At 26.2% G+C, this 24721-nt stretch overlaps 2 protein-coding genes across 3 annotated transcripts; both read left to right on the top strand.

The window, feature by feature from the left end:
* The first annotated feature begins 8567 nt into the window (after nt 1-8567).
* Nucleotides 8568-12285, top strand: LOC101503869 (probable inositol transporter 2). 2 transcript variants are annotated; one of them, XM_004504496.4, is made up of 6 exons: nt 8568-8841; nt 8914-8984; nt 10104-10433; nt 10526-10633; nt 10718-11314; nt 11607-12285. In XM_004504496.4, exons 1-6 carry the CDS (start codon nt 8709-8711, stop codon nt 12099-12101), a joined length of 1734 nt encoding a protein of 577 aa, XP_004504553.1. In that variant the 5' UTR covers nt 8568-8708; the 3' UTR covers nt 12102-12285. The 2 variants fall into 2 exon arrangements, with proteins under 2 accessions (XP_004504553.1, XP_012572392.1); XM_012716938.2 differs by lacking the exon at nt 8568-8841 and having other exon boundaries at nt 8963-8984; nt 10064-10433.
* An 8354-nt stretch (nt 12286-20639) lies between these two features.
* LOC101504188 (probable inositol transporter 2) lies at nt 20640-24721 on the top strand. Its single transcript, XM_012716936.3, has 5 exons — nt 20640-20950; nt 21033-21103; nt 22815-23258; nt 23333-23932; nt 24018-24721. The coding sequence occupies exons 1-5, from the start codon at nt 20818-20820 to the stop codon at nt 24486-24488; spliced, it is 1719 nt and encodes a 572-aa protein (XP_012572390.1). The 5' UTR covers nt 20640-20817; the 3' UTR covers nt 24489-24721.

A 24721-nucleotide genomic window follows, 5' to 3' on the forward strand; every position in this document is an offset into this window, starting at 1 on the left:
CGTTTTTTTATTTATTTATTATTTAGGAGTAAGGTACATTAAGATGATATTTAGGCTTGTATTTTTTTATTGTTTAATAACTTTTGTGAGGTTTGGAAAGGGTAGAGAGAAAGAGAGACATAGAGAGTTTAATGGATTAGTTATTGGCATAATTTGGGGTTCCTTTTATATAGGCACCCCGTAATAGATGGATTAGTTTATTTCATTCTAGTATAAATAAATGGTTTATATTAGATGTTTATTGAGCTTTTTATTTCAATAAAAAATATATACATAGAAAAACATCTAAATACATGTCAAATGAAAATATAGTTTTTTAATTTTACTAATATCAATGTAAAATACATGCAAAAAAAATTATTTTAATAAATTATCATGTGTAAACAATACAATTCAATCAACCTTTAAATTAATGTGTCTAAGTGTTTGTTTGTTAGAGAATAATAAAATCATAATGAATTATCGTCATTTTAATAATTCAAACACTAAATCATTAATGTTGAAGTAAAAAATGCTAAACATTTCTTATAAATAAGTTATTATATAATTGTAGCACATAATATATGCAAAAAATATTGAATTGAACATTGCTACTAACATTTTCTCTAATTCTAACATATACACCAATTACTATTAACATTTACACCATGCTCATAACATGATAAGTATGAGAATATAGGGATTCCTCCTTAATCTCGAGGCGACAAAAATATTATCTAACTAGAGTGCATATTAATGAATGGCTAAAAGAATCATTTCTCTTAATACTGAAATATATTTTGCTGTAAAATTCTATATTTCTTAAAAACTTCTAATAAAATACTATAATGTTGTATAATATTCGTGTTGAGGTTCGGTCTAACACTTATTGAGACTTAAAATATACTCTAAAATAATATTTTGATAAAAAAAAAAACAAAAAAGAAGTCTTTAATACTAACAATAATATTTTTATTAAATTTTATTTAAATTCTATATTTTTTATTTTATGAGATGAAAAATATTTAATAATATGTCAATGATTGTACCTTTTTATAATTGTGAAACTTTTTATTCATTATACTACTTAAATATTTTTATTTTTTTAAAATATAAATATACATGAAAAAATTAATTATTTTTTGAAGATATTTTTTAGAAACCTAAAACCCTAAATTTATTAAATTTGACCTTATAAAATATTTTCAGAATCCTACACAGCTTCTATACATCATTGGATTAGTTTGTAAGAAATTAAACATGACCACTCATATAATTGTGCTTACAAGAGTCATTTTATTTTTATTTATGTGAGAAAATTTCTAGTTGATGAATGATTTGTTATATATACACACACATAAAATTGATGTATACTAAAAAATAATTAAATTGTATCGATAAACGCAACAAACATCTTTTTATGTTTCTCTTAAAAACTTAAAAACAACATAATCATTCATAAATAATAATAATAATAATAATAATAAATAAATAAATAAATGCAAAAAAGCTAAAACTAATAAATAATAATAATAATAATAATAAATAAATAAATAAATAAATGCAAAAAAGCTAAAACTAATATGATAACACACACGAATGTACATTTTGTTGTAATAATTTAATATTTCAAAAGTTATTTATTTAAATTTTTTAAATAAATCATTCTGAATAATATAGTTATGTAAACCCTGTATTTGGAGAATAACCTATTGTATCTTGCTAGATTTGTGTTTTATGAACAGACAAATCCTTAAGAGTAAATTTTACTATTTTATTCTGCAAATTGACTGTTCATTTCAATTGTCCGTGAGTTGCATAACAATTTAAGAACACATTTTACATGAAAATATATTTATATCACTACAAAAATCTATTATTACATATATTATACACAATTATGGATTATAATGGATTTCTTGGAGATTTAATTTCCTTAAAACATCACGTGCCTTGTTTTTAGAGTTCCACCTTTTTTAAAATTTAAAAAATCCGGTATTTCGTATTTTTGAATTTTAAAATATTTGAAACATTAGTTACATTCCAAATTTTACAACATTTAAAAGTCCATAATACTAAATATTTATATGTTTAAAAATTCAGAACATTTATGTTTATTCAGAATATTTTGGGTTTTTATTTTCTATTTCAGCTATTTCATAATATTAAATAGTAAAAGTGAATTGTACCAAAAAAGACAAAAGTGGAATTTAGAAAAATTGTAGGGTAAGATCAGGTGTAGGACTACTAATTAGTAGATTCCTTCTATTTTGTCTTATTTAATATTTTCTTTATTGTGTTTATCTTCTTCTTTTTTATTTTTTTACCAAATTTAAGATTCAAGTATAATTTTTCAAATTATTGAAACTAATGTACCTTTATGTAAATCATGATATAATTTTTTTTTCTTTCAAAAATCATTATACAAAATTAGCACATATTAACATATTAACGTGTCTATATATATTTTTTAATAAAATAATAAGATTAAATAAATTTTTAATCCTTAAATATCGTATTAGTTTGGTGTAAACGATCAGGATGAGTGTCGTTTTGTGAGGGAAATGGCAAGCTTGGGTCAGTCTCTATCCATGGGCCTGCCTCGGCTGGGTTTGATATATCAATCCTTTTTCCCATGCAAGTTGCAACTGTCGTCATCATCGATCTTTATCCTTTCATTTATTGAGAAATGTACCGTGCAGTTTTGAAGATTTGGTAGAATCAAAATTCGAATATTTAAAATTTTTGAATGAGGTGGATGAAAAAAGAAAAGTGAATGTTTTTTAGAGTTTTTATATATAATACTAAAGACAATATAATCTTTTTCATATGAATGGGGGATGAGAGATCAAAGTGGAGGTGCACTGTACAAAGCTCTTTTTATTTTTACAACTGTTTAAGTAAGTCAACAATAAGAATAAACAAGAGAATTTTATCATTAAGAGTATATATACAAGCAGAATAATTTGCTTCAAAAGTAATAGTTCTTATTTAGCTCCCATAAAAAAACTATTAGTACCTTTATATAATAATTTTTTTTAAGAAAATAAATATTGGAAGTTATAAAATAATAAATTGTGTACTAATTTAAATTATGTATCATTTTAATTTTCTTCACTCTTTTAACACCAAGCATAATAATGATACATAATGAATCCTATTTTGAAAAAGAAACACCTTCCTACATATTTAACACTACTTTGTAAGTTTTTATTAAAATATATATATATATATATATATATATATATATATATTAGATTAATCAATATTCAAATTTCAACTAAAAGATATCAACTTTTAACATGTTTTAAATAAGATTATATCAAATAAAAAATTATAAAAAATATTTTATAAATATATTAAAATTACATTTCGTAACAATAAATTTTTAAATCTACCATTAGATCTGCCACTGTATATAAGTAATTTGATTCTAAATATATTTTATATAAAAAAACATATTATTAAATTAACTACAAGTGATGTTCTAACCCATTACAGCAATAATAAAACCAGACCCATTATTGTAATAGAAAAAATATATTCACCTTTTATGAAGGGTGTTGCAAATCTCCCCCCAAATTATGTTGCTTCAATACAAAAGATCCCTACAATCATACTTTGGTAAATTAGGATGTCAACACCAAATACACGTACAACCCCCAAAATAGCGTATGCAAATTAGACTTGTCAAATTTACGATCTAATTATTTATTAGTATTAGTCTACAAGATAAAAAATTAAAAAATTAATCATATATTAAAAACATTCATTTTCATTCATAATATCATTTTGGTTTTTCGATTCATAAATGATTACAAATTTTTTTTCTGAAATTTTTTTCTTCAAATTTTTCGATACATAAATTACAACTCTAAATTTTTTTAAATATTTTTTGGTACACACCTTATTTTGAAAAACTTAAAATCCCCAAGTTTTTAAAAAATTTAAAAATAAATGTTATTTAAAAAAAATGATATATACCAAAAAAAACTTTTTTATGTTTTTTATACACATTTTAATTCAGAAAATGGAAATCCAAAGTTTTTCAAAATTTTAAAAATAAATTGTTTTCAACAAAAATGGTATGTTCTCGAAAACTTAAAACACTCAATTTTTCAAAATTTAAAAATAATTTTTTTTTTTAAAATGGTACTTATCGAAAAAACTTAAAATTCTTAATTTTTTTTAATTCAAAAATATTTTTGTTTTTCAAAAAAATTGATTTGAACTAAAAAACTTTATCGCTCGTTTTCCAATAAAATACAAAAGAGTTTACCAAAAATTTTTTTAAAAACTTTTTAGTTTTGGTGTGAGTGTTTCTCGGTAGTCTATGTATTCAAACTTTTGTATCGGAAATCTTTTTAAAAAAAATTAGGTAGTTTTTAGAATTTTTTTTTAAAGTTTTTTGGTGCATTTAAGTATTGAGGAATATAAATTAAGTTTTTAAAAAAATTGCAAAAATTTTTTGCTTACCAAAAAACTTGAATTGATTGTTCTGAAAATCTTTAGAGAGTGAAAAAAAGGTAAATTTTAATTTGTAAAATAATTAAAAAAATTCAAAAATAAAGTTGGTGTTTTAAAAAAATAGTGAGCTATAGGATAAAATTTTCTAAAAAAAGTATATGCTAGAAATGTTCCACTAAAGAAAACTTCAGTCACCAAAATTTCACTTTTTCAAATTTTTATTTTGATCTTTTTTAGAAAATATCTTTTAGAAAAAAAATTTCTAAATTTTTCAATACAAAGTTTTTATATTTTTCTAGAAAAAAAAATTTAAAAAATTTTTCAAGAAATTTTCTTAACGTTAAAAAAATAATAGACCATAAACCACTTCACTTAAACCTACAAATATAATAAAATAATATATTGAAGTCTAAATTAAACAACATAAAACTAAATATATTCATACGACGGCAAGTGAAATGTATAATATAAAGACTAAAAAAAATTAATATTTTAAAATTTAATAATATTAATTAAATTAAAAATATAAATTTTAGTTCTAAATATATTTAAAGTCCAAAGCTGCAACCTCACTTGTCTGCTGCTTGGCTCGATCCTGTAAATAGTTTAAGATTGTCTGAGATATGTAATGCAAAAATAAAAACCTTAAATATCGATGAAAATGACCACGTCAATAGAGAAGATAGTGTAAATATGAAATTTAATCTGAAATGATAAGAAAATGAATGAAATAGATACGTTTAATAGATATTGTAAGTTCATTCATTTGTTTAGATATATCTATTTCATTCATTAATTGAGATCTTCTTCTTCTTCTATATGTACATTATGTAGGATTGTGTTTTTACAGTTAAGTGGAATATTTCTCTCTTTTATCAACATGACAAATAAGGATCATGCTAACAAACTTTAAAGAAATCAAAATAAAAACTTTTATATTGAAAAAAACAAATTTTAAACTCTTAAAAATTTTAAAACATAATTTTCATTACATTTTATTATAAAATTACTATTTTTATTTGTTTAACAATTACCTCAAAAACATTTATTAGTATTTATCAAAAAATAATTAGCACATAAACAATATATATTAAACCATCTTAACTTACAACATTTTAATGCTACTAATTTAATAAAGAGTACGAGTATACGTGGATATGAATATTGTTGCATTTGTTTTATTATTAATTAACTAATATATTATTGAAATATTTATTTATTTTTCTATTAATATTCAATAAACTATATATTTCTTGTCCATTGCAAATTTTATCTGTAAATACTGATCAATACGATTTATTTTGTCTTCACTACTAAGTGGTCTACTTTTGGAATTAGCACAAAAATATTGTCACCACTTTTGAAAGAAAAAAATTGTTATGAAAATTCTCCCCAAAACCAAAGAAATCATCTTTGATTAGACTCCAACATCCCTAGATGAAGGTAAAATTTATATCATTCCAATTTAGGCTCATTTTCCTTTTTTATTGAAAGCATCCGGTTGATTTTTTCTTCTTCTAACTTGCATGAAAATGTTTAGTGTTAGAATGTCTCTTCCTAATCCACCCATCTCTAGTCTTCACTTTTGTCACAACAAACTATCATTTATTCTAATTGCTTTTCCAGAAACTTTCCTCCACCCAAATCTTCCTTCCCTAATCAACAATAAAAGCACCATGCTCCCATGTTAAATCATAAAGTTCATTTAATTCTTTGAACTTATCTTCTATTGTTAAATCCACACATTCAAAATTTTTTAAGGTAAAGAATTAGAGTACAGAAGTATCTTATGATTGTCAAGATATGTTAATTATATTAACAATTCAAAAGAATTATTTATTATTTATAGTACCTTAAAAAAATTTATTCAATAAAAAATATATGAAAAATTACACAAAAATTAGGGAGACTAGTCCAAAATCCAATGTAAATAGTCAAAGACAAAAACAACATATGTCTCATGAAAAACCTTTTGAAGAAAACTTGAAGGAATAAAACCTTGATGAAAGAAAAAAGATTGTTGAAGCAAACAAAAGTCTAATCTCATAAAAAACATCAAATAACAACAACATTACTATATCTAAGTATGTCATCATAAACAATTGATAAAATACAAAATCATAAATATGATAGGATGGTGTCAAATAACTTTCTTAATTTGAGAAACATTTATTTATTTGGAGCATGAATGACGAAGAAAAAAAAACTTCAACTTTATCACAATTGTTTAAACTTTTCTTTTAATACAAAATCTATCATCACCCTCCTAAAAAAACCCTCTCTTCCCTTGGATTTGAAATAACTTCCAACAATTCTCCATAAACAATAAGAACTCTTTATACTCAATTCTAACGGCTAAGAATTCAATTTTCTATTGAACATTTATTTATTTTTAAATTAAAGAAGTTATTAAATATTTTTAAAAATAAATTAAATGGAATTAAAATAACAAGTTATCATTATCCTGTTATTCTTCAATCTAAAAAATAAAATAAAATAGTTTTGAACAAAAATAATATACATTAAAACTGATGTAACCTTTAATATTTTTTCCTACAAAACCTACCTTTCGTACATCTAGTTTTGTAAATTATTTGAAATCAATATCCATCCATGTCACTTTCCCTTATCTCTCAAAATATATATTCACGCATATCACTTTTGTTGGAATTCTGTTTTGTTTTTTCAAAAGTAAGACAACTAAAGAAACACTAAAAACAAACGCTACGCTTCAAAAGTTGAAACTTAGCTCCATTACACACATGTGCTGCCAAAGATACATACTCATTTTATTGTTGAAAATTAATTTATGTCAAAGCCAGTGTGGCTAATTGGACTGTAGCTTCTATCACAGCGAAACTCTAAATCCAAGGAGTTTTTTAATTAGTGATTTAATTTTCTAGCTTATACATTAGACTTTTGTGATTTCATCTTTCTTTCAAAGAGTCGGCAGCTTCCACAAAGCTAAACATCACTAAAGTATAATTTTTATGGTTCATCGTAAATTTCTTAATTCCACTTCCAAACCAAACATAGATAAAATACTCCCTCCCTGTATACGCTATAATCCATTTTGCTTGTATATAAACCAATTAAGCTATGATATTTTCACATTTTAATATAGTTTTAAAAGTTTAATAGTCATAAAATGTAAGTGTAAACTTTTTTTCAGTATTATTATAATTAATTATCTACGTGACTTTTGAAATAATTTATAATATATAATCTTATATTATATATATACAAATAAATAGACTTGTGCACGATTTGTTTCCTTTAAATTATATATAAATATATATATATATATATATATATATATGTGAAATTATAATTTATTTTTTGTTCATTCTAAATAACATTTTATTTTCCTGTAAATACAAAATTTGTATATAATGTTGTGAACGATAAATATAATAAAGAATTTAATGGCATGTAAGTTTAGGCGCCCGCGTCTCCATTCGAAATTCACCCCTCTATCTCCATAGTCGGTTAGATAAAAAAATCATCATACTTACTACTATGCTAAACTTGACCCGTCAATGAAGATTCCTTATAAATTACTTAATCCTATTTTTTTTCATCTTTTCCGTCCAAATCAATATTCTTTTGTAAACAAAATATAGGTGTAAATATAGACTTTCAACAACAATTATAATGTAGTTTATTTTTTATTTTTTAATCTCTCTTATGAATTTATTAAATCAGGTGACATGATTTTATTAAAGTTTTATATTTTTCTAATAATTTAATATTATACTGGTCTACATAAAACATGAGATAAGCCTCTTAAATAAGGTAGTCAAGTTTGAGTAATGTATGTAGATAGAAAAATGTGTTTGTAAGGAGAAAGTTTACCAAAAGCAGCCATCCAAATTCTCTAGCAGATATTAGTTACTAGTATAAACTACACAACCTATAACACAATAAATAAATAAGATCTTTCCAAAATATTATTTCCTATAATTTGTCATTTTACAGTTATTCTTAAGGATAGTAATAATAATAATATTGAAAGCGGACATACGGATGAGTGTGAACGCTAGTAATAATAATAATATTATGAAAAAAAGTATTAATTAATTAAATTGTTTTTTCAGACAAAATCCGTTGTTATTGTTATCCGTTAGAAAAATTGAGAAAGAGGGTATAGGAATGATTCCCGGTTGCGTCATTATCAAAACCTTTTACCCTTCCCTCTATAAAATGTTGCTCTCAATCATTCACACTTTGGTTCTGTGATTCACTTAAATTAAAACAACAAGATGGAAGGAGGTGTAGTAGAAAGCGATGTGTCAGCTTTCAGAGAATGTTTGTCACTGTCGTGGAAAAATCCTTATGTTCTTCGTCTTGCTTTCTCTGCTGGAATTGGTGGCTTTCTCTTTGGCTATGACACTGGTTAGTTACAAACTCACTTTTCTCTGTTTTCCTCTGTCTTCGGTTTTTTTTTTATAATTAATTATATTGTAGGAGTCATATCTGGAGCGTTATTATATATCAGAGATGATTTCAAAGCTGTTGATACAAACACGTGGCTCCAGGTACTTACTCTTCATTTCCATCATTATCGATTAAATGTTCTCTCTGCCTAGGGACACATTAACAATGCCATATATCATCTCCATTTCTATTTCAACAAATCAACAACTTCATATACACAAATTAGTTTCAAATAGGATAACTCTTCAATCTTGATCATAACTATGTATTGGATAAAATAGAAAAATAATTTATCAATTATTGAAAGTAAAATGCATTGCTCGTTCTTTTGTGCAATAAATTAATTATTTTAATTATTTTTTTATCAATTTAAATTACTATATAGTAAATAAGTATTCTTTTTAAAAGAAATAGTAAATACTACAATAAATCTAATGTAGTAATATCAATATTTGAAACTCAAATACGTAGAAATTAGCTATGAGTTTTAAATGTTTTTTCTCTCAAAATTATAAAGAAAATTAATCTCGTGAAAATTCTCATCTAACTGTGGAATATAAAAAAGTCACATGTTTTGTTTGTAAACCGACATAACATAGTTGTGTAGGAAATTTTATATAATTTTTATTTGAAGTTTTTTTCTTCATATATTTTCACTTATAACTCTCATGATGACCTAATATTATGTTTGCCAACTAACAGTGTGGTCCCGGAAGTCCTCCTAAAATCAGTATCATTTCTCCATAAACCTGCATAATTCCATAAAAAGGGTAATATTTTAAAATATGATAATATGAAATGCAGTAAATACTAGTATAAGTCTATAATATCATTTATCTGTTTCATTATAAGATTTTTATGCCGTCACCAAAATTATGGTTTACTTTCTGTCAAAAAAATAATGATAACTTTTTTAGTTTTGCTTGTAAACCTTTTCATCATTTGTATAATTTTTAAATTAAATTTCTGTTAGATTTTAATTCTTTTCCTTAACTAGAAAAAAGATGCCACTATAGTCATGAAGAATAATAGCAAGTTAGATAGTAATGACTTAACTACTATGACCAATTACTTGTTCATTTTTGTTTTTAAATTTTGAAATATAAAACTATTTCTACTTATAATTAGTGAGTGATAGAGAAAATTGAAAATCTTAAAACTGGTTTGTTAAATGAACCAGAAAAAATGTAAATTGAAAAGAGAAAGGGTTGATAATACAGGAAGCCATTGTGAGTATGGCTCTTGCTGGAGCAATCATAGGAGCTGCAGTTGGTGGATGGATTAACGATCGATTTGGAAGGAAAAAAGCAATTTTAATTGCAGATAGCCTCTTTTTTATTGGCTCTGCAATAATGGCTGCTGCAACAGATCCGTCTATTGTTGGCAGAGTTTTTGTCGGCTTAGGTGTTGGAATGGCTTCAATGACATCTCCATTATACATCTCAGAAGCTTCTCCAACTAGAGTTCGAGGTGCCTTAGTTAGTCTCAATGGATTTCTCATAACTGGAGGACAATTCCTCTCCTACCTCATCAACTTGGCATTCACAAAAGTCAGAATCTTTTATTTATTTATTTATTTATTTATTTATAATCCAAACTTGTATTTTTGTAGTTGTTGTTTATTGATATATAATTTATTCAGACACCAGGAACATGGAGGTGGATGTTAGGAGTAGCAGCAGTACCAGCTCTGATACAAATTACACTGATGATTATGCTACCAGAATCGCCGCGTTGGTTGTTTCGAAAGGTTAGTGTTTGTCTTTTAATTGTTTAGTCTAACTTTCGTTATAAGAAAATGTATCTTTGTTTGGCTCTTACGTTGAAATGATAGGGAAGAGAAGAAGAAGCTAAAGCAATTTTAAGGAGGATTTATTCACCAGAAGAAGTTGAAGCTGAAATTAACACTTTGAAGGAGTCAGTTGAACTAGAAATCAAGGAAGCAGAATCTTCTGATAAAGTCAGCATAATCAAGATGTTGAAAACTAAAACAGTGAGAAGAGGTTTATATGCAGGAATGGGACTTCAAATTTTCCAACAGTTTGTGGGAATTAATACTGTGATGTATTATAGTCCAGCCATTATTCAGTTAGCTGGTTTTGCATCCAACAGAACAGCACTTCTTCTGTCACTTGTTACATCTGGATTGAATGCGTTTGGATCAATCTTGAGCATATACTTTATAGATAAGACAGGAAGGAAAAAACTTCTGTTGTTCAGTTTGTCTGGTGTTGTTTTGTCCCTTGTTGTTTTGACTGTTGTGTTCCATCAGAGTGCCACTCATTCGCCAATGATTAGCGGGGTCGAAACCTCTCATTTCAATAATACTTGCCCTGATTATAGTGCTGCTTTGAACCCTGGTGGATGGGATTGTATGAAGTGCCTTAAGGCTTCTCCAGAATGTGGATTTTGTGCTTCAGGAGCTAATAAGGTAAACTTATCCTATCAAATTAAGTTTTGTTCGGTGAAAAAGTATCTGATAGCCGATGAATTTATATTAGTTAATAGCTGATTACAGATAAACTAGTTGACAAAATTTGTAGTCTTTTAGAGTTGAACTAACTTATAAATATGAAATGATGTAAAGAGAAACTTTTAGTTAATATTTACATTTTTTTTCAATTAATATAATGAGGGTAAATGTGATATGCTATAAATTATAAACTTAAATGTGATAATCTTTATTAATGTGACATAACACTATTGAAACTAATATTGTGCAGCTTCTCCCTGGAGCATGTTTAATATCCAATGACAGCACAAAGGATGAGTGTCATAAAGAGGAGAGGTTATGGTACACAAGAGGGTGTCCTAGTAAATTTGGATGGCTTGCAATAATAGGCTTAGCACTCTACATCATATTCTTCTCACCTGGGATGGGAACTGTTCCATGGGTTGTTAACTCTGAGATTTATCCTTTAAGATATAGAGGAATTTGTGGAGGAATGGCATCTACATCCAATTGGGTCTCAAATCTTATTGTTGCTCAATCCTTTCTATCTTTGACACAAGCTATTGGAGTTTCATGGACATTCATGATATTTATCTTCATCACTGTTGCAGCTATTATCTTTGTTATTATCTTTGTTCCAGAAACTAAAGGACTTCCAATGGAAGAGGTGGAGAAAATGTTGGAAACAAGATCTCTTAATTTCAAGTTTTGGCAGAGAAATTCTGATTCTCGAGAAGTGTTGACACAGAAGACTCGGTCAATTTAAGTTAATTGTGTTGTATAACGATGTATGATAGAATATAACTAAACAACTATTTGGTTCCGGTTAATACAAATGTCATAAAATAGTCAAATGTGGATAGTGTCAATGAAAAAGGGGATTTATATGTGTGTACAATATGGTGTAACAAATTATTACGAGTAAATTGTTATGTTTTAGTACAATTTAATTAATTAATTAGTAATTAAATAACATGATTTTAATCGATCAATGTGATAAAGTTATAGATTCGATGTCACTAAAACTTTTAAATTTTGTTCTCAGTAAAGATAAATATCATTAAAATTTATTATTGATTTGTTATGATTTTTAATTAAAATTTATAATGATAAAAATAATTTATATAATTCTTAACACCACCAAAACTTTAATTACACATTTTAAATTACTCTTAACTTCTCCTTGCTTCCTTTCCCAAGAATTATACTATAGAAAGACTTACATTCCCATTAGCCCCACGGGCATGGCGTATACTCCATGATATAGTCATATAGATAGTGGACTTTGAGTCTTTTCCATATAAATTTCTCATAATCATCTCTATTTTTTTTTTTAAATAATTTAAATTTTTTTATTAAACTGAAATTTTATTATAATATTGTACATTAAGTTTTACACAAATATAAAATTATTTAATATATTATTAAGACTCATAAAGATTAATGGTATTCAATAAAATTATATAAGACATTAATTTTGGTATATGTCAATAATATAACAAATAATTTTTTATTTATATAAAATTTTATATATATAATTTATAAAATATAAAATATAAAATTTTAATTTAAACTAAAAATTTTAAATAACAATAAAATCAGGAGAAATAAGATTGAAATAGTTTAAGAGATGTTTGAATCGGGATGATGGTTGATCTTTATTAAACCATTAAAAGGACAAGATGTTTATATTGCATGATTGTAACTTGTTGGTATAATAATTATTTTAACTACTGTATGTAGTATTATTGGTAGGGGTGGGCAAAGTTCAGTTCTGCACTAGAACCATTTGAAAATTGAACCGAACTGTTTTTCAGTTTGGAAAAACTGAACTGAACCGGTTTTCAGTTCAAAGAACCGAACCGAACCGGTTTATAAAAGTGGTGCACCGGTTTATTATTTTGAACAAAACCGAACTGGTTTAACTTAATTTTTTTGTTCATATAGGCCAAAATTTTCATAATTACCCCTAATTACGACTAAAAAAAATTCGGTTCAAGTTTTTTGAAATAAAAACCGGTTCGGTTTGGTTTTTTTAAACAAAAAACCGGTTCAGTTCGGTTTTTTGAATTGAAAAACCGGTTCGGTTCAGTTCTGGTTTTACAAAATCAGTTCGAAAACAGTTCGGTTCTTAAACCAGTTCAGTTCAAAACCAGTTCGGTTCGGTTCGGTTCGACAGTTTGGTTCAGTTTTTGGTTTTTTTGAACACCCCTAATTATTGGAACTTCACTTGTATCATCAAGATTGATGTAGGGATGAAAGGGACCGATACTTGACCGCGATTAGGCATGGCAACGGGGTGGGGCAGGGGCGGATTTCGCCTCCTCCACACTTGTACTCGGTTAATTGGGGAAAATCTTGCACCCGCTTTTTTTATAGCGGGTGTAAAATTTAGATATTCATCCCCGTCCGCAACGGAGTTCGGGTTTTCCCGCCCGCAACCATTCATATATATAAAATTATAAATTTAAAAATTATATTTATTATAATAAAATAATAATTATTAAATAATAATAAAATTAAAAAATATTTTCTATATAGATAAAATTATAATTTTTAATATTTTAAAAAAATATTAAACATATTTAATATGTATATGTATATAAAATTTAAAAATTGTAATAATATTACTTGCGGGGTGGATTCGAGGGCGGGGTGGATATCACCACCCCAAACCCGTCCCCGTCCCCGCCCCGAATTTTAATGTCGGAGAAAATTCGCACCTGCACTCAAGTAAAGCGGGTTTTTTTCCGCCTAAATCAAGTGGATTTTTCCCGCTCAAATCGAACGGGTTCGAATGAGTACCCGCAGGTGCAGATTTTATTGTGATCCCTAATTGCGATCTAATGGAGCTAGCACAAAACAAGGCAGAGCAAAACAAAACCTCCAGAAAGTAATATTCAAGTCACTCAAATCAGAAACACTTGTTAGAGAAGTGATAAATAAAGAAAATTGAGAATTGTTTATTTTACCAAAATAACTAGGAATTGTTATATAATTGATACATAAATAACCTTAAAATTTGTTATCATGTACATCTAATATCAATTATTAATTTATTCATCAATCATTAATATCACTTATTTTATACTCTCCAAATTTTAGAAAAAAATAAAATTAAATAATTATTGACTTCAATATTAAGATTCTTTTGTAAATATGCACAAGTAGCAACCTCACACTTGGTGGTAAAGTTGATTCTTTAAGACGCAAGTAACTTAATCAAATTTGAACCTACAGTTTTTACGCGAAATTTGAACCAAACTAATTCAGTAATCAACAAGTTAAGTTGGATTCACGAGTCATTCATAAAAAAAAAATGTCTTAGAAGATATGATAAATACCCCTACCACTAAGTGAAATCTTAAATTTAAACTTGTAACATAACGTCAAACTTAACAATATCAAAAAATTAAACTATAATTTGAAAAAAAAATATTCTTAAAAAATATAATTAAATTAATTACTTTTTTTTTACTAAAATTAAAGCTCAATACTTAAAAATATAAAAAAAATCAGAAAATTTCATTGAGACACGTTAACACAACAAAATATATAAACCAACTAAATTAACATCAAATAAAATTCAATAACTAATTTATTAAAATGTGACCAAGCTATGCTCGTGGCCTAGTGTTGGTTATCAACGCGTTTCAGGATTTGGCCGTTTGGATCTCGAAAGGAACAAATTATTAAGATACAAATCAATTTGAAAATTGGATGGTTATGAATTTATAGAAAACAACCGAATTATTGTAGTTATCCACTTTCTTACATAACTACCAAGAAAAGGTATCTTGATTATTGAATGGTGCCCCTTGCCAGATCCTTTTGAACATGAATTATAGGGCCATAGTGGATGAAATTCGGTTCCCTTTTTTCCTCCATCATTCTCTTTTGTAAAGGCATGTCATGAGGAATAGAACATGTAATGAACCTTCTTAACTATATATGGACTCAAAGTTCTTAAAGGTCACACATTAACCCCACAACTTTGAACCAACCTTTATAGAAATAATATCACCCTTTAGCTCATTCCTCTGCCACTAGCTACCACTTTTTTCTTTCGTCCCCTCTCTTGGCTCTTCACCTGAAGTATCTTTTTGGCCCCATCAATTTCATATCAAAACTTTCAACACATTTTCTTATGCCTCTTAATTATTTTTATAATCTAGTACTAGTAAATCATAGAAACATGGCATTTGAAGAAAAATATATCACATTTCACTAATTTCCAGATATGGTGACCATATTAATTGGAAGAGCATGTGAAGATGCAACTTGCGCATTAACACACCGAACAGTCCTAAACATCTTCATATGACAATGATATCCTACAAACATTTCTGCTAAGTTACACTTGTTTATTTATTGCGACAGCAGAGCCCAACCAAATTAAACATATCAAATTTCTTATTTCCTTCTCCTATTTAAACATTTTCTTTTACATTTTAAACTCTAACTAACATTTTTTTCATACTCACAACCAAAAAATTTAACTCCCCATCAAATAATTTATGTAATATAATATATGAATTATTCATCGTACGTGCTGAATATATACTTCCGTATTATTTTATTTTTTCACATGTACTTAGAAAGAAAAATAATAAATTTAATGTTTTTATTTTATAAGTAAATATAATGTACTATTTGTATATGAATATGTGCAACTTTTATTTTTTATCTTTCATGACTATTAGCGATGGGGTACTCACATCGTAATTTGTAACTAAGGTGTAACCTCGTCACTGTATAATTGTACCTCTAACTGAAGCCGTTAAAGTTAGTTTGTGTTAAACTTCTTCAAGCTCTAGTTTGTATATATGGATCTTGTGTACATTGTAAACATTTGAGATTCATTTTGATCAATAATACAGAAACAAGTTTTCGATTGTCTCTGCTTGTTTCTCTATGACATGACAATTATTTTTTTTAAAACATCACATTATAAAATTTACTAATCATGTTTGCACCTCTAAACTACCACATATTATTTGTAACATCTTAATAAATTTATTAAATAAAAAACCAAGTTGCTGGACGGTTGGCCTTGAGAGAAGATTTATATTAAGGGACACTTATTTTTGTAAGGGGGGCTTATAATTAGAGTAAATATATACTACAGGTCTGTAGAGGGTATATATACTAATACTAAAATGGAAAACTTTTATGAAAAATAATTCACAAGAGAATAGAGAGCTGTAGGGAAGCTAGTTTAATTTCAATGAGGAGGCCATTTTTTTTTTACACATTAATATATTAAATTTAATCAGTAAACAAAAAAAAGTCATAATATAATTTTTACTTTTATATATAAACTGTAAATTAAAATTGTAATAAAAAAATAAAAAATAAATGTAGCAATTTAAAACAATAACATTCAATTCGATTCGAAATAATTTTAAAAAAATAGAGAAAAAAATAACATGTAGTACAAAAAATAATTTTATGGAATTACCTCATGCATTTGACAAAAGATAACTTAGCTTATGTATGACTTAAAAAAAACTTAGTCTATGTATGGCAGTATACACAAACAGAACGTGACTTTACTTGTAATTTTGAACTGGACGTGATTATGAAGGTTTCCTAACGTGAAAATAAACGAGCTCTTAAAATTTATGTAAATTACATTCAAAATCCTTTATATTATTTAATTATAATAGATTTTTCATTTATCTCTTTTTGTTTACATAAATTATTATTTATCTTTATAAACATATACAATTTAAATATTTTTTTCGACATAGGTTGTTAAGCTTTTATAAATGTTTACTAATTAAACATTGACCTATCACCATTTTTTTAAGAAAAATTGTCGAAAGATTTAATTTATAAACTTTAATAAAAATAAAGGATATATGTGAAAGAAAAAAAATGATAAAGAGAGTATTATTATATCTAATTTATAGGATAAATGAGTTTAAATATGATCGTCTAAAATTTATATATTACTGAATCCATACAGATTTGTCTACTTTTATATAAAAAATCACTCCTAAAACACACAAAAATTAGTATCTTTTTATAAACTAGTATATGTATTTTTAAAATCCAGTTATTTAATTAAAATAGGGATTTGTAAAATGGTAATAAAATAATTTAAGCATAGAGTAAAATTGAAAGCAAAAAATATTACGTTATATATATATATATATATATATATATATATATATATATATATATAAATTAATTACCCTTTACCCTTTAGTGGTAGTTAACTAATTTGATAAAAAAAACTGCATTTTATTTAGAAGAAAAAAATACAACTACATAAAACCAAAAGGAGAAGTTAAAAGAAAATCTAAGGGGAGAAGTTCACTGGTTTCTCCATTTTTTGTTTCTTTGATGAAATCGATATTCTTTTATTTAAATTGATAAAATTATATTGATTAAAAATAATACAATTTGAATTTGTTAAAATTAAAAATAATAATAATAATTCTACGAATAAACTTACAACATCTAGATTAATAGCACAAATTAGTATAATGTCTACAATTGCGACAAAACTTATAAATAAAACATAATTGAAGTATCTAAAATATATATTCTTCTAAAATTGTATTGAAAACACCAAAATCATCTAAGATGAAAAATCAAACATCTCACTAAGACGAAAACAACTAAATATATGAATGAAAAATACTTATTTAATTAAAAGAAGAAAAAAAAAAGAGTTAAAGGGATGATATTAAATCAAAAAAATGCCTTTAAACCACTTTTATTCAATGGATGAATAGTCAAAAAGAAGGAGAAAATGATTGGGACGGTTAAACTAATTTGGTTCAACCAAACTAAAGGTCCTCGATATTTTCTCTTATTTCATGTTTTTTACTCTAATCAACGTCAACATAAGAAACACAATAAATATTAAATTCATTGTATATATGAAATACATAAATAATTTAAATTAAAACCAACATTATATAAAAAAACATAATAAATATGTGTACGCATTATATAGTATAATAAAAAAAAGGACAAATGGAAAAGGGAGTAGAGTGTTCGTCTGAATGCTAGTATAGTATAAAAGTAAAATAGAAAATGATAAAAGGCTACATCAAAATTGAGATTAAATAAAAGGCTACATCAAAATTGAGTATTTAATTTATATAGTATAGAAGTAAAATAGAGAATGATAAAATGGTAAATAAAATTGAATAACATTAAAAAAGAAAAATGTTACATTAAAATTTTGTATCTCCGTTATATAGATTAGAAATATAAATATTGTATATCTTATCATGAAGCAAATCAAATTGTGAAGGAAATATAAAGAAGAAAAGATAAAATACACTTTTTAGAAAAAGATAAAATATGTTTTATAAAATAAATTTAATTCCTTTCATAAAAAATTAAAGGAGTTGAGAGATAAGAGAAATTAAGAAGAAAAATTTAGAAACAAAAAATAGGCTACACAAAAAAGGGTATTTCCCTTTATATATAAGTACTTATTAATTATTAATTTAGATAAGAAAATATTTAGTATAAAAAAATAGATGATTAATTATTGAGAGAAGAGAGATAAAAATGAGGAAGATAAATAATAGATTAGTAAGTTATTTAAAAGGAGAGCAAATTTTTGTTTTTAAAATAGTCCAAGGATTTGACTATAATTAATCTATCATTTACAACAATAAAAAAATGTTATTAAAATTAATAATAAAAAGAAAATACAAGATGTTTGAAGAGAATATCAAAGTAACCAAAAAAACACATTTCAAAAGTATATAAATTAATATCTCATTAAAAACCTTATTAGAATAACTCATATATATAAATAAAATAATGGTGAAAGAGAAAGAGTTTAGTAAACACCTATGAAACATAAGTAAAATATTTTGTTTAAATTAAAATGATCAAAAACATTAAAAGAAAAAAAGTATTTCATCAATGATTATAAATAATACGAAGTTTTAAATTAACAATTTTATCTACAGATTAAGTGATTATAGATTGTTTCAATAGCATAAAAAGACTTATAATCACTAATAGATATCTGCATTTAGAAGGATAAGTACATTCTTATACAGATAAGGATAAAAATTATAAAATAAATGTTGTTGATACTTTTTGTTATATGCTTTTTCTAACCACCATATTTTAAACCAAGTAAAAAAACAATATATGCTCTCCTCCTCACACTATAAGTTATTATAGATGTCGTATTTTATATGTAATTTATAATCTTTTATAATATTAATGAAGTATTAACACTGATTTTTTATTAAACTATTTACTAACTCCCTTTTTCTAATTTCTTTTAAGTGAAAACAATAGAGTTTTATTAGATATAATATTTTAAAAATTGACTCTTTTAAAGGGAATTGTTCAAAATAAAATATTTGATTCTCTTTAAGGATTTGACTCATTTAAAATAAATAATATTAATTATTAATGATTAAATGAATAATTGATATTATGTGAACATGATAATAAAATAAGTAGTATTAATTATTGGTGATCAAATGAATGATTGATATTATGTGAATCATGAGTAGTTATATCAAATCAACTATTAATTTATTCAATTAATAACTTTTTACTTTAGATGAAACAAATTCAATACTCATCATATATATACTAATTATTTGATGACGGGTCACGTTTTTATATTTAATAACTAATTGTTAAATAAATTTTTATTATTGGTTAATTGGTACCCATATTTTTTCATAAATACAAAATAATTTAGTTCTTTTTTTAAATTTTTGTCTTAAAAATACTTTTAGTCATTTTATTTTTATAATAATTAATTTTTAGTCGCTCTATTTATAAAATCCAATTTTTTATTCTTTATTTTTTAATTTGTGGGATTTTGTTGGTTTCTTTTATTTTTTATGATGTGGTTTGTTTAGTGGTATCACACAATTACATTAGATAAAATAGAATTATGTTCAATGTTATTATATTTTCCTTTGCAATATTCACTTACTTTGTTATTAATAAATTAAAGGAGTTTGTGAAATTTTGGTTGAATAAAAAATAAGAAAACAAATATCGATTAATAAGGTAGATTCAATTTTATCTAATACATATGTCACACTACTATTTTATCATTAATGAGTATGCAACGCTATACAAAATAAAAGAGTCTAATAAAATCCCAGAAGATAATAGACAAGAGAAAAAAAAAATCAAAATTTCAAAAATAAGATACTAAAAATTAATTTGGAATAAAATAAAAAAAAAATGCATTTAAACTTAATTTAATGTTTGATTTGTTAAAAGAAAAATAAAAATATGATTAAGAGAAGTTTGGTTAATGTTTGGAAGCGGGATACCAGAATGGACCGTTGTTAATTGTTGTATAAATATGGAACCCCAATGTCTCAACTTTATCTCACTCTCATAAGTCACAACAGTTTCACTCATTTCTTAGCTCTCTCATTGTATTTTTTATTTATATATATATCTCTCTTTTTAGACGGTGGTTTGTTCTCAATTTCCAAAGAACAAAACTACGACCACTTCACATGGAAGGTGGTGTACCGGAGGCTGATATATCTGCTTTCAGAGAATGCATGTCTCTTTCATGGAAAAATCCTTATGTTCTTCGTCTTGCTTTTTCTGCTGGTATTGGTGGCCTTCTCTTTGGCTACGACACTGGTAAATATTACTGCTGGTATATAATATTATTATTTAATTCATTTCTCATTTTCACCCTTTTTCGTGTGTAACTAACATGCAGGGGTCATATCTGGGGCTCTTTTGTATATCAGAGATGATTTCAAAGCTGTTGATACCAAAATTTGGCTTCAGGTAATGATAGTAGTTAATGAATTAGTAACTGAATTGGTATTTTGAATTCACTGTTCTTTATTTAATTAATTGAGTTTTAACTTCCCTGTACCACTGTTTCGTTTCTGTTTAAAACTCTGCACAACAGAACAAAACATGTGGTTCTCTCTATTCCAATTCCTTTGTTGTTTTCATCTTTTTATGAAAAGCTTCCATTTTTCTCAATCATCACTTTAGTAAAGTACTCCATTTACTATTATAAAAAAAAAATAACTTTAGTATTTTTACGATTATTAATTAAATTAATTAACTCTTTAAAATTTATATAAAATATAATTCAAATTCATTAAAAGATCATATTAATCAATCAAAAAAGATCATATTATTTTTTTACTAACATTAAATAAGTCACCAGTGTTTTATTTTTACTTTTTTATTTTGATGGAGTTTCTTTTTGCTTATTGTGACAAAAAGTTTGATCATTTTTTTTGAAGAGGCAGGATTTATTATGTTTGTCTTCTTTTTCTTAATATCGGTCATCACGGGAAGACAGTTACCCGAAGTTCCATTCGACTAATTAAAAACATCATGTGACTCTTTTGTATTTGTTTTTCTTTTTAGTTTTTTAAGATTCTCTTTTAATTGTGATCCACTATCCCTATAGAAACTTTTCATTGTCAAATTTTACACTATCAGAAAAAGGATAATGCTTAATGTCCGTAAATTTAATTCGTGAATCGTGAGAAATTCGCGAATGAGGTGGTGGTAGGAAAAGAATTGGATTGGAGAAAAGATGTTTGGGATTAAAGGTTGCAATTAAAGTAAAAATTAGAGCTTAGAAAGTATATGTTACTTTTTTTTATTGATAATTTAGCATAAGGCTAATTTTTCCAACTTAATCTTTTCGCATGATTTTCTTGAAATAATCTCTCATAACTTTTAAAAGAATCATATAGATTTCCTAACTTTAATTTATACATTAATATTTTATTTATGTTTAATTTTATTATAATTTAAAATATTAATTTAAATATTTCAATTATATATTATTATATATTATTTTAATTTAAAATAAAATTGAACTTAAATTTTTATAACAATAAAAAAATTAAATGTTAAATACATAACATAAATAATTAAAAATAATAAAGTTAATAATAAAATTATTATTAATAATAAATTAAAAAAAAATTTACGGTCATAAATTAATAAAAAATGATAAATTTATTATTATTAATAAATTAATAAAAAAAAGTAACGGTTATAAATTTATTATTATTAAAATATGAAAGTATCGCGTTGCCGTGATAACAGTTTGATACAACTCCAACAGTAAAACTTGCAAAAAAAAAAAAAAAAAAAAATTGGATTTTACTGACTACACGACCGCATTTGACTACCGATGCTCTTATATTGTAACACTATATGCTAAAAGTAGCTCCAAAATATTCTACTAAATTAATTTATACATATACAAGTTGAATGGGTACGAATTGAGGTGTAAACAATTTTAGACTGTTAATTAATATAATTTATTGCTTGTATAATTAATGGTTAAAGAGAATTATAATCACCTAATATAACGAAAGAATTAATAGTACATATTAACTATATTATAAAATTAATTTACATTGTAGTGTTATAATTTTGTTTCCTACATAGTGTGAATTGTATATTGCATTTTCTGAAATAAAATCCTTATGGTATTACTGTTTATAATAAAAAATGACAGTCAGCCATAGTGAGTACTGCACTAGCTGGAGCAGTGATAGGTGCTGCAGTTGGTGGATGGATTAACGATCGATTCGGAAGAAAAATATCAATCGTTACAGCAGATACTCTGTTTTTTATTGGTTCTGTTATCATGGCTGCTGCACCCTCTCCTGCTGTTCTCATCGTCGGACGTGTTTTCGTTGGTCTTGGTGTTGGAATGGCTTCCATGGCTTCTCCCTTATACATCTCTGAAGCTTCTCCCGCTAGAGTTCGTGGTGCTCTTGTTAGTCTCAATAGTTTTCTCATCACTGCTGGACAGTTTCTCTCTTATCTCATCAACTTGGCTTTTACTAAGGCTCCTGGTACTTGGAGGTGGATGCTTGGTGTTGCTGCAGCACCTGCTGTCATACAATTGTTACTTATGTTTTGGCTCCCTGAATCACCTCGTTGGTTGTTCCGCAAGGTCAGTTCATTTTTCATTTCTGACTTTCCATTTTGTAACTATCTACATCATTTTGTCTCTGCATCATGTAACAGGGAAAGGAGGAAGAAGGAAAAGCAATTCTGAGAAAGATTTACCCGCCTGATGAGGTTGAAGCTGAAATCCAAGCACTACAAGAATCAGTTTCCATGGAACTCAAAGAAGCTGAAGCTTCTGGAAAGATCAACCTCATTACACTTCTGAAAACCACAAGTGTGAGAAGAGGTTTGTATGCAGGAATGGGCCTTCAAATCTTCCAACAGTTTGTGGGAATAAATACTGTTATGTACTTCAGTCCCACCATTGTTCAGTTAGCAGGTTTCGCATCCAATCAAACAGCACTTCTTCTGTCTTTGATCACTGCTGGGCTGAATGCATTCGGTTCGATATTGAGTATATATTTTATTGATAAAACTGGGAGAAAGAAGCTTGCTTTAATCAGTTTGGGTGGTGTTGTTTTATCCTTAGCACTTCTTACTGTCACTTTTAGACAGACTGAAACTCATTCTCCAATCATTAGTCCAATAGAAACCTCTCATTTTAATGCCACGTGTCCTAGTTTCAGCACAACTATGAATCATGGTGGTGGATGGGATTGCATGAAGTGCTTAAAGGCTTCACCAAAATGTGGTTTTTGTGCATCTCAACCTAACAAGGTAAATATATGTACACTTTAACCACTTTGTCTCATTGATTATAGAAATATTTTATAGGATAACCAATTATATTATATATATGCAGCTTTTACCAGGGGCATGTTTGATCTCCAATGACAATGCAAAGGATCAATGCCATAAAGGACATAGGGCATGGTACACTCAAGGGTGTCCTAGCAAATGGGGTTGGCTTGCACTAATTGGCTTGGCAATGTATATCATATTCTTCTCACCAGGTATGGGAACTGTTCCATGGGTTGTGAACTCTGAGATATATCCTTTAAGGTATAGAGGAATCTGTGGAGGAATGGCTTCTACAACTGTTTGGGTTTCAAATCTCATTGTTTCTCAGTCCTTTTTGTCCTTGACACAAGTTCTTGGGATTGCATGGACATTCATGTTGTTTGGATTTGTTGCTTTCATAGCAATCTTCTTTGTCATTGTTTTCGTACCGGAAACTAAGGGAGTTCCAATGGAGGAAGTTGAGAAGATGCTTGAACAGAGGACTCTGCAGTTCAAGTTTTGGAACAAGAGAGTTGACTCTCAAAAGGGTTGACTTAGTTTGAGTCAATTTATGTTTGTTTAAAAGCTTAATAATATTTAGTGATGCAGAACTGTTTCTAAGGATAAATGTGAAGTTGGTGTTTTTATTATCTTTCTAAGATTTTCATGTTCCATTTTAGTTCTTATGTTTTAGTAGTAGTCATTAAGAACTGTGTAAATTGGTATTTTAATTATCTTTGTAAGATTTGAATGTTTCATTTTAATAAAATTAGTAAATTTTGTATC

This window comes from Cicer arietinum, chromosome 6 (genome assembly GCF_000331145.2).
Source record: "Cicer arietinum cultivar CDC Frontier isolate Library 1 chromosome 6, Cicar.CDCFrontier_v2.0, whole genome shotgun sequence".
NCBI classification, from domain to species: domain Eukaryota; kingdom Viridiplantae; phylum Streptophyta; class Magnoliopsida; order Fabales; family Fabaceae; genus Cicer; species Cicer arietinum.